The sequence below is a fragment of the Marmota marmota genome, unplaced genomic scaffold, assembly GCF_001458135.2.
Source record: "Marmota marmota marmota unplaced genomic scaffold, marMar, whole genome shotgun sequence".
In the NCBI taxonomy this organism is placed as follows: Eukaryota; Metazoa; Chordata; class Mammalia; order Rodentia; family Sciuridae; genus Marmota; species Marmota marmota.
In genome coordinates this window covers 3,892,772-3,903,812 of record NW_026000079.1, presented here as the reverse complement: position 1 = coordinate 3,903,812, position 11,041 = coordinate 3,892,772, and the positions used below count along the sequence as shown (strand labels likewise).

General features: G+C 51.7%; 1 protein-coding gene across 3 annotated transcripts; it reads right to left on the bottom strand.

The window, feature by feature from the left end:
• Window positions 1-4,425: 4,425 nt before the first annotated feature.
• On the bottom strand, window positions 4,426-10,288 carry S100a16 (S100 calcium binding protein A16). Of its 3 annotated transcripts, none has more exons than XM_015502882.2 (3): window positions 10,127-10,288; window positions 5,375-5,552; window positions 4,426-5,142 (listed from the first exon to the last, which is right to left on the bottom strand). In XM_015502882.2, the coding sequence occupies exons 2-3, from the start codon at window positions 5,525-5,527 to the stop codon at window positions 4,984-4,986; spliced, it is 312 nt and encodes a 103-aa protein (XP_015358368.1). In that variant the 5' UTR covers window positions 5,528-5,552; window positions 10,127-10,288; the 3' UTR covers window positions 4,426-4,983. The 3 variants fall into 3 exon arrangements, with proteins under 3 accessions (XP_015358368.1, XP_015358370.1, XP_015358369.1); XM_015502884.2 differs by lacking the exon at window positions 10,127-10,288 and adding an exon at window positions 8,864-8,960; XM_015502883.2 differs by lacking the exon at window positions 10,127-10,288 and adding an exon at window positions 6,153-6,304.
• Between the last annotated feature and the right edge of the window lie 753 nt (window positions 10,289-11,041).

Sequence of the window (11,041 nt, the reverse complement as noted above, 5' to 3'; positions counted from 1 at the left end):
ATCCTACAGACTAAAATATCTGATGAATACTAATGCAAAAATCATCCAAAAATACTAGCAAATTAAGTTCAACAGCACAAGAGCATTATCAATCATCATCAAGTAGGATTTACCCCTGGAATTCAAGGATGGTTTTATATACGGAAAGGAATAAATGTAATGTGCCAATTAAAAAAATAAAGGACAAAAATCACATGATCATCTTAAATGATGCAGAAAAAGCATTTGATAAGATTCACCACTCTTTCATTATTAAAAAAAAAAAAAAAAAACCTCAAAAACCTAGGAATAGCAGAAAATTACTGCCAGGCACAGGGTCACATGCCTGTAATCCCAGCTACTCAGGAGGCTGAGATAAGAGGATCAGGAGGTTCAAAGGTCAACTTGGGCAACTTAGGGAGACACTGTCTAAAAATAAAAAGAAAAAAATAAATAAAAAGGGCTGGAGATGTAACTCAGTGGTAAAGCACCCCTGGGTTCAATCCCCAGTACCTTAAAAAAAAGAAAAAAGTTACCTCCTCAACATAATGAAGGTCCCACATGAGAAATCCACAATTAACATCAACAGTGAAAAACTGAAATTTTTTCTTCTAAAATTAGGAACAAGACAAGGATGCCTATTTTCACCACTTCTACTCAACATAGTACTAAAGTCTTACTCAGAGCAATTAGGTAAGAAAAAGAAATAAAATGCATCCAAATTGGGGAAAAAAAGAAGTGAAATAATCTCTTTGCAGATGACATGCTTTTATATATAGAAAACTCTAAAGAATTCATTTTTAAAAGCCCATCAGAACTAATACATAAATACAGCAAAGTTGCAAGATACAAAATTAATGTTCAGAAATTAGTTGCATTTCTATACATTAATAATTAACGACCTAAAAAGAAAATTAAGAAAAAAAAACATTTACAATAGCTTCAAGAAGGATAAAAATACCTAAGAATAACTTAACCAAAGAACTGAAGGACTTAAAATTGAAAACCACAAAACATTGCAGAAAGGAACTAAAGACACAAATAAATCCCATGTTTGCAGATCAGAAGATTTAATATCATTAAAATGTCCACACTAACTAAGCAGTCTACTTATTCAGTGCAATCCTTATAAAGATCCCAAAGCATGCTCTTCTGTATTTTGTTTGGGGTGGGGGACACTGGGGATTGAACCAGGGGTGTGTCACCACTAAGCTACATCTCTGGCCTTTTGCATTTTTTATTTTGAGACAAGGTCTTGCTACGTTGCTAAGGGTCTTACTAAATTGATGAAGCTGGCTTCACTTGTGATCCTCCTGTCTCATCCTCCCCCTTGGCTGGGATTACAGGCGTGCACCACTATGCCGACCCCAGAGGCAATTTTTACAGAAATAGAAAAAGGCCTCAAATTCACAATGAACTTCAAAGGACCCAAAATAGCCAAATAATCTTGAAAAAGAAGAACAAAACTGAAAGCCTACACTTCCCAATTTCAAAATATATTACAAAGCTCTGGTAATCAAAACAGATTGGTAAGGGCATGAAGACAGGAATACAGACGAGTGGATCAGAAAAGAAAGTCCAGAAATGGTCCTCACTTAGCGAATGAAAGGCTGTTTAACAAGGTGCCAATATTACACAACAGGGAAAGGACAATCTCTTCAACAGATAGTTGTGGGAAAACTGGATGCCCACGTGCCAGAAGGATTAAGGCATGAAGACACACACCTGTAATCCCAGCAACCAGGGAGGCTGAGGCAGGAGGGTTGACCGCCAGCCCAAGGCCAGACTGGGCAACTGAGCAAGACCTGGTCTCAAAATAGAAGATAAAAGGGACTAGGGATGTCGCTCAATGGTAGAGTGACCCTGGGTTCAATGCCAGTACCAAAAAAAAAAAAGAATTAAGATGAACCTTTATCTCATGATCTAAGACCTGAAACCATAAAACTCCTAGGAAAAAGCACAGGGGAAAAACTTCATGACCTTGGTCTTGACAGTGATTTCTTGGATGACACCAAAAGCACAAATAACAAAAGCAGAAATAGACCAAGAAGACTACATCAAACAAAAACTTCCACGATCAACAGAGCAAAAGGCTACCTACGGAGGGAGAGAAAACATTTTTTACAAACCGTATATTGAATTAAGAATGAATGCACATAATATACAAAGAACTCAACAACAAAAAGACAACCCAATTTTTAAAACTAGTAAAGGGTTTGAAGAGACATTTCTCCAAAGAAGATATACGAACAACATGCAAATAAAAAAATGCTCAGCCTCACTAATTATCAGGGAAATACAAATCACAACCACGATGAAGGGTAGGGGTAAAAGGGGATAGAGGAGGATTGGTTAGTGCATACAAAAACACAGTTAGGCCAGGCACGGTGGCGCACGCCTATAATCCCAGCTGCTCAGGAGGCTGAGGCAGGAGGATCACAAGTTCAGAGCCAGCCTCAGCAATAGCAAGGCACTAAGCAACTCAGTGAGACCCTGTCTCTAAATAAAATACAAAATAGGGCTGGGGATGTGGCTCAGTGGTCAAGTGCCCCTGAGTTTAATCCCCGGTACCAAAAAAATTAAAAAATATACAGGTAGATAGGAAAATTAAGATCTAACGTTCCACAGCAAGGTAGGGTGGGTATAATTAACAGTAATTTATTGGTGGCTATAATTAACAATAATTTATTCTATATTTCAAAATATCTAGAAGACAGGATCTTGAATGTTCCCAACACAAAGAAATGACAAATGTTTGCGGTAATAGATATGCTAATTACCCCAGTTGATCTTTGCACATTTGACTATGTGTCAAAATACCACATCATACCCCATGAATATGTAGAATTATCATGTGTCAATTAAAAAAAAAGTAAGCCACCTTCCACGCATTCGGATAGCTACTATCAAAAACACAGCCTGACACAGTGGCTCACATGTGTAATCCCAGACACCCAGGAGGCTGAGGTAAAAGGACCGCAGATTCAAGCCAGCCTGGGCAATCTAGAAAGACCATGTCTCAAAATTAAAAAAAATAATAATAATAATAATAAAAAGGGCTGGGACTGTAGCTCAGTGATGGAGAGCCCCTGGGTTTAATCCCCAAACCTGTAAAGAAAAAGAAAGAAAAACCAATACATCTGTGCTTGGTGGCACATGCCTGGAACCCAGCTACTCAGGAGGCTGAGCCAGGAGACTTGCACGCGCAAGGCCAGTCTCAGCAACTCAGTGAGAACCTGACTCAAAATAGAAAAGACCTGGGATGTAGCTCAGTGGTAAAGCGCCCCTGGGTTCGATCCCAGTACAAAAAGAAAAGAAGGAAAAAACAGTGTGCATAGAGTTAATAATACTGCAATATACACTGAAAAGTACGGCATGTTTATGTTGTTTTTTTTTTTTTTTTGCCATAATAGATAGATAGATATACAGACAGACAGAAGACCCACACTAAGAAAAAAAAATGTGAACAGGTTCTTCACCACTTAGACATCATAGTAATACTTGGCACAGATAAAAGGCATGTGTTTCATTTTTAATTTGGGAAGAGTTATTGCTTTTCTGTTTGTTTGCAGTACTGAAGATTGAACCCAGCAGCACTTTACCACGGAGCTACATCACCAATCCTTTTTAGTTTTTGAAACAGGGTTTTTACTAAGTTGCTGAGCCTGGCCTCCAACTTGTGATCCTCCTGCCTCAGCCTCCCAAGTAGCTGGGATTACAGGAATGTGCCACCACACCTGGTGGTAAACAACGGCTACAGTGATGAGGAGGTGACAAAGGAGGGTCAGCCTGTTCCAAGGCCAACCAATTTTAGAAGGCTTAAGATCTGGAAGTAGATTCTAATAAAACTCCCTGTGCCTGTTTCTTTGGGGAAATCTTAAACCTTGGGGTACATGCTCCCATTTCCAAACGCCTGATCCCAAGTTCTACAGGCTGGGGTTCCTGCCGTGTTCTCACTGGGGGGTCCCTTGGTGCAAGAGAGGGAGAGAAATGGAGAAGGCGTGTTGTTTCTTAGCAGCTGAGGCTTCCTCTCCTCCCCTGGCCTCCCTGCAGCCCTACTCTTCACCCCACAACTTCCGCTTCTTGGAATAGCACGTTGGTGAGGATTCTAGGCTCCACACCCCGCGGGGCTCAGGACGGGGGTCTGGCCCCCTGTGGAATCACAGTAAGGATGAAATGAGGCCTCCTCTGCACCTGGAAATTGAACAGGGATCTGAGTCTGGATGATGAAAGTCTGGAGACAGGGACACTTGGCCTCTGGCCCTCGGTGGAGCAGGAGGGAGGGTGACAGCAGGTGCCGGGATCCAGGAGTCCTCATTTCTCTCTTGCTCTGCCTGTGAGGTTCCTCCTCGGGTTAGAGTGGAGGGCAAAGACCACCCAGGATGAGAGGATCTCAAGGAGACTGAAGGGTTTGACGAACGCCATCAAGGGACCAGGTAAGAGGGATACAAACTCCAAATCCAGCCTTTATTACCATCATTTTAGTGGCTACGCCGAGGGTGAAGGCTCAGCCCTGCTTAGCTCATCCCAGACACAGAGGCAGCTGGGGTGGGGGGGGTCCCTAGACGTGCTTCTCGACCCAGCTGAGGGCTATGGAGGAGGGAGAGGTCTCTGCCACTGCTGACACCAGGAGCAGGGAGACCTCAGCAGCAAGCCGACCTCTGGAGGTCAGGACCCAGCATCAGGCAGGAGTCAGACACAGACATCAGGCATTGGAGGGGTAAACAGACGGAACAGGTGAGGAAACTCCTGGGGTCCCCAAACAGCATTCAGATCTCATAGGGGGGCCCCTAGGGCCTGCTGGCTCCAGGGACTGAGACCCTCATGGTAGCACCCCCACACTGAGATATTCACAAAGGGGCCCTGGCATCTCCCCTTCCCCTGTTGAGCGAGGGTAAGGAGAAGGTCTGAGGGAGAAGCTAGGAGGGGCAGAGGGGTCAAGGAGGGAGCCTGGGAAGAGAACAGGGCTGGGCTCGGGGGGCCTGGAGGGCGGTGGCGGGGCCTTTAGCTGCTACTCTGCTGCTCCTGCTGCCGGATCAGGTTGGCGATGGGGCCGGTGATGCCACCTATCAAGGTCCAGTACTCGTCAAAGCTGATGCGTCCATCGTGGTTGGCGTCCAGGTTCTGGATGAGCTTGTCAGCAGCCTTTCGGTTCCCCGTGTCCTGCAGAGGAACCGGGGATGGAGGGTGGCAACCCCAGAGAGCCTGGGCAGCTGTTGCCCTTGGAAGATGCAAACAGAGCCCTGGGGTGGGGGCGGGGGTGAGGCCTGGGCACCCTGGGAAGACCCGGGCCTCAGGGCTGCAGGGGAACTCAAAGGACAGAGGAGGACTCCTGGGGAAGGAGGCCCCGGCACAGCAGGAAGGGGAGAGGCAGGTCCCACGGCAGGGACTTTACCGTCAGCATGTGGTTGAGCTCCTTCTGAAGCATCTTGCGGAAGCTGCTCTTGCTGATCTTGTTCTTGACCAGGCTGTGCTTAGACACGTATTTGTAGAAGTTCTCCACCAGCACCACCACCGCCTTCTCTAGGTCCGTGTAGCAGTCGGCCATGGCGCTGCCTCAGCTCCTCCGGGGCCTGGTACCGAGGAAGGGAGATAAGACATCCACAGGCCAAACCTGCTCCCTTACTCGCATGCTGCGCCCTGGCACCCCAGGGATGACTGGTCCTCAGGAAAAACGGGGGCCCATGGGTGCCTGGGTGCGGGGGTGGGCCCTGGAATGAGAGCTCTGCGGCTCCTCTAATCCAGGTGCTCCCCAGCTCAACCGCCTGGACAGGTTCTCCAGGCCTTCCCCAGCCCAGGGCACCGGGCTGCCTGCCGCTTGTCAGCCCTGGTAAGAGCAAGGGGCTCCCTTTCGGAGGAGGACGGCGACTGCCCAGGCCTCCCACCCTGCTCCACACCTAGCACCGAGGGCCCCTGCCCGGGGGCAAGTGCAGCTAAGAACTGCTAGGATGCGAACCGAAGCCCACCCCAAGCCCTTCTCCAGGCTCCAAGGCAGTGAATCCAGAGGCTCAGGCCCCAGCCGCCCATCTCCAGGAGAGGACAAGATGCTGACCCATCACGTCAGATTTTGGGCAGCCTCCCAACCACCCTGCCACGCCCAGCAAGCCTCTCTGCCCTCCTACCCACCCCTAAAACATACAGCAGAATCCAAGGAAGCCCCCTTACCCCATTACCTAAGGAGGAGCCAGGCTGTTCTGCCCCAGCTGGAGCCGGACCCTGGACACAACAGCTGCCTGCCAGAGGCCACTTGCGTCACCCCCTCACCCAAGGACAAAAGGCACTCACATTCCAGGCGGATACAGCCTTCTGAATAACAGGATATGAGGGGAGCAGGCGGATCTCCTCTGTGAGTCGCCGCCCATGCCCAGAGCCCCCCCAAGTCAACCCAAGCAAATCAGACACCCCTCCCACCCTCAAGGCCAAGAATGAGCTCCAGCCGCCTTCAGCTGGTTCTGGCAAGGGGAGATGGACCCAGCCACAGAGCAGGCTGACGGGAAATGGGGGTCTCCTTCTCTAGGCCCCACAATGCAGCCTCCTGCCCCTGCCACCTGCTTTCCCCTACCCTCGTGGCCATTCCTACTCCCATGCCCATGGCCATGCCTGCTCCACCCAGCTGAGCCTGCCCATCACTCTGGCCTTGCCCAAACCACGCCCCCCTTGGAGGCCCGCCTTGACCCCTGCCCTCTGCATGTTCCTCCCCGACTCCTACTGACACGTCTGTCTTCAGGGTCCCAGCCCTGTCTGGAGCCACTAACTGGTGTGGCCACTGTCTCTACAGCTCTGGTCTCATTCCTTGGGGCAAGCATCGTGTTTCTGAAATGCAGCAGCTGCATTTCCTGAGCCAAACAACAGAATGCACAGACCTGAGGACAATGATTTTTCCTCGGGGTACACAACCGCCCTTCTTCTGGTCTCCCTGACTCCCCTGGCCCTCCTGGTTCGGCTCCGAGCCTTGCTCAAGGGAGATAATTCTATGAATGTTGTACCTCCGTTCAGCCCTGATAGTAGGTGTCCAAGACCCCCAGCTAACTTTCCAAGTCTTTTTCTCTGATGGAGCTTTTTCTCAAGGAAGGGTGAGACCTGGAGGAAATAGCCCAGGAAGGAAGAAGGAAGGAGAGTTGAGAGGGAAGGGTCAGTGGCATCTCTGGCAGGAAATTCTGCCCTTCTCTCCCTGCCCTCGCCCGCATGACCACTCTGGTCTGTGGCTGGACGGATGACATAAAATGCCAGCACTGCAGGAAACCGTACTCTTTATTTAAGTGTGTGGTTCAATAAGACGTTCAGACAGATCCTCTGACATCCACAAATAAAGAGGAAGAAAAAATTTCAACCACCATCTGACTGCTCGGCTGCTCTTGGGTGGGAGGTACCCAAGCTCATGACCAGAGCTCCTGGGGTTTCTGGAAATGGTACCCATTCCCGGAAGGATTATGCCACACCCACTCCCAACAAGCCTGGGGAGTAGGGAAAGCATTTGGAGACCCCTCCCACAATTAACCCCCTCAGACCTGTTCCTACCCTGGGAATCCCGTGGGGAGCAGTCAGGGAGAGGGAAGGGAAAGACATGGGCGTCTGGGGTGGTGAACCTCTGCTCCTCCCCACGAGACCCACCTCTCCCTCCACCTGCCTTTTGAAGTCTTATTTCTCCAGCCACAGGCAGCTCCTCCTACTCTTCCTCAACACCATGCCCAACCCCTACCCTACCTGCGGCAGGGGCCAAGTAGGCAAGACACAGGTGAGCACCCAAAAGAAGACTCAGCCTCTGGCTCTCAGGTGGGCTGGGCAAGCCAGAGAGGTACCTGCCCGGGCTTCCACTCCCAGGTCCTCCTCCTGGGAATCTGCCCCCGCGCCCTTCTACTTGTAAAATGGACAACACCGAGATAACCATCTAGACAAACACTTTTCTGAAGCTTTTTCCGATGGCAGGTTATCAGAGTGGGACAGTCACAATCACGTGTCATTATTCTCCGCCTCCCACCCTCCCCTGGGGGCCAGGAGACAGGATCTGCCACCCCACCCAACCCATAGCCACCTGCTCCTCCAGATGCCCATCCTCTCACCTAAGGACCTATCTCCAGGTATGGGGGAAGGGCAGCTGTGCTGTCCTACGGCCCCTCTCTAGGATGGGTGGCCCGGAAGTGGTTCCTGCAGTAACATTGTCTCAAGAGATCTTGGCAGAGAATGGTGGGCAGGGGGGGGAGTCAGGGTGACAGTGCACATTGCAGACTTTCAAGAAAGTGGGAAAAGGGGACCACTGTCCTCCAAAAGCCCCTCCCTGGCCCCCACGTTCTCCTTGTCTTCTCCTTGGCTGATTCATCATTGAGCAACCAGCAGGCTCCCACCTCCCACCCCCGCCCACCTGAGCCCAGCTTGCTGACTTCTCCAAAAGCCCAAATTGCCCTGACACCATGCCCCTGGATCTCAGCCACTCCAGCCCCGCCCTCCCACCCCCAGGTTCTGGCCCCGCCCCCTCGAGTGTCTGCTGACACCCCCCCCACACACACCAGTCCCCTTCATTCTGGAACCCTGAACCTCCACCACAGCCTCAACGTGCACCTCTTGCCACCCTGCACACACTTCTGGACTTTTACATTGTTTCCAAGCCGTTGGGATGTGTCCCCAAACTCCTAGTCCCCTGTCTCTGGGATTCTCCAGAGTCTATCCATTCTCAAGCTCAAGTTTGGCATTTTGAGTTCCTTCTATCTGCATCCCATCTACCACTCACTCACTTATTCACGCTCCTGCACGCTCTCGTACTCATGTGTTCATTCAGTCATTCTTTCTCTTTGCAGGAGAGAGGGAGTTGGTGCTGAGGCTTTGTGCTGGCTAGGCCCCCTCCCACTGAGCCTTAGTCCCAGCTGCAGGCATTCCCTTCCTGACTCACTCATTCTGTCCCAAGTGCCCTCGGTACACTGGGAAGGCCTGTTGAAGAACTGGGCTGGGAATCTGAACAGGGCTGGGAAGGCGATCAGTATCTGCAGTAAGTATTTCAAAAGAATCTCTCAGCCTCAATCCACAGGTCCATTCTCTGCTGTGTTCTCAGTTGCCTGAGGTTCATGGTTCACACAGGCGACCTGCCTCAGCCCTTCCCACCCTCACAGGGTTCATTCACACCTGCACACACAGAAGCAAGGGGCTCGGCCTGTACGGATCCCCTTTGCTTGGGCACCTCATTTACCTTCTGCCCTCTTGTGCTTTCAGACCACTACACTGTGGACTTCTTTGAAATTTCTTACAGATGAGTGAAGCTGGAGGCATGTGCAGGCACGTGTGCAAACCCAGACGCACACGCACACGCACACGCACACGCACACGCTGCACCTGGCCTCACCACTCAGGGAGCTTTGCTACTTGCTGGGGCAGGGCTGCACCCTCCTCACCTCCACCCTGCCCTCACCCCCACCTCGGCTGGGCTAGGCAGGCCAAGGCTCCTATAGTACCAGTGGCTCTGCCAAGCCAAGGCAGTCAAGCCAGGACCTGCCTGGGTCCCAAGGTGGAGAAGCTTCGGGTTCAAGGCTTGGCTTCTTTCCCTCTCCCTTTTCCAGGGAGCTCCCAGGCTTCCCCAGGGCCTCACCCAGGCCCCTCCCAAGGAACAACTCCCAGAGCACAACGGGGCCTGCATCCGGGACCTGCCCGTGGTCTTCAGGTAAAGAAGCCCCCTCAGCCCCTGCCTCCTTCCCTGGGCTCTGAGGCTCTCTGGACCCTCCTGGGTCCTATTAAGTCTCCCCGGACACAACTCCCAGATCCCAGAGAGGCCTGTGTCCCACATCTGACCACCCCACCGTCCCCACCAACACACACTTGTCCCTTGTGTTCAGGGAGGGCCGAGCAGCTGTGGGCAAGGCTTCCAGTGTTCTGCCCAGCGTCCCAGCCCCTGGAGAAGAGCCCAGGCAGCTGCTGGGCCAGAGAGGGTCTTACCACCCTGCCCACTCCTCTGGAGGCCCCCTGGAGCCCCCAGCCACAGCAGGACTCCTCATTCTCAAACTGGCCTTTGGAAAAAGTTAATAATTAACAAAACCTCTTCCTGCCCTGCCTCTGGAAGTCCCCTGTCCCCAGGCCCCCTTCACTGCCCCTTCTCCTGGCCTCCCAAGCCTGCAGGGTCCCTTGGGCAGCCCCAGACCTCCCAGACCGGATCTGGGGTGCTCACCTGCCTGCTCGATCCACCTCCACTCCTGCAGGGTTCTGGGGCCTGGGCTCTGGCACTGCCAACGGCTCCCCCGTTCAGCCCAGCCAGGACTCCTCCCCGCTGCACTCCCAGAATCTGTCCCACTCCCTCCCGGCCCTGCCTGGCTGAGCTGGCTCGGTGGGGAGGTAGTGGCTGAGCTCCTTCTTAACTTGGCCCTGGGGTTGGGCCCTGGTTAAAGGGATACACACCTTTTTTCACACCCCTCTACTGCCACCCCAGAGGGAGTGGTAGAACCTGGCACTCCCCCAACTCCACCCTCCTAACCCCACAGGGCCTGAGCAGAACCTGACAAAGTGGAGAAAGGAAGGGAAGGACTGTCACCTGCCCTTCTTACCTGGGTCACTGGGAGCCCAGTTTCAGGGGCCCTCAACAGACAAGTTCAGTTAGCATTCCAGTCCAGCCTAGCTGGCCACAAAAGCTTCCTCGATGTTTGGATGTCAGGAACAACACCTGACTTCTGTTGACACTGGGGACCAGAGGTTGGCTGTGGTCTTCCCTCTCCAGGTCAGCGCATCCTCACCTCTGCTGAGACCCATCCCCAAAACCCTTCATGCACAGTAGAGGAGTCCTCTGCAAATCCCCCCACACCTTTCCCCCAGGTCCCCAAAGAAATTGGCCAGCTCTACCTCCCTGTGGTGGGGACTCTCTCCCACTCCCAGTGACTTCCACTCACTGGGCACGCATCTGTGTGTTGGGTTGTCTGATAAGTGCTGCGCGTCATCTTCCCGACACTCCTATACGTGAAGTCCTGTGCCTGTCCCCTTTTTACAGGTGACAGACACACTCGAAAAGCATGTCCAGAGTTTCACAGATGTAAGTGGCAGATAGGACTTCAACCCAGGCAGGTCAGCCTGTACCTCAGCCCTACATTTTCTT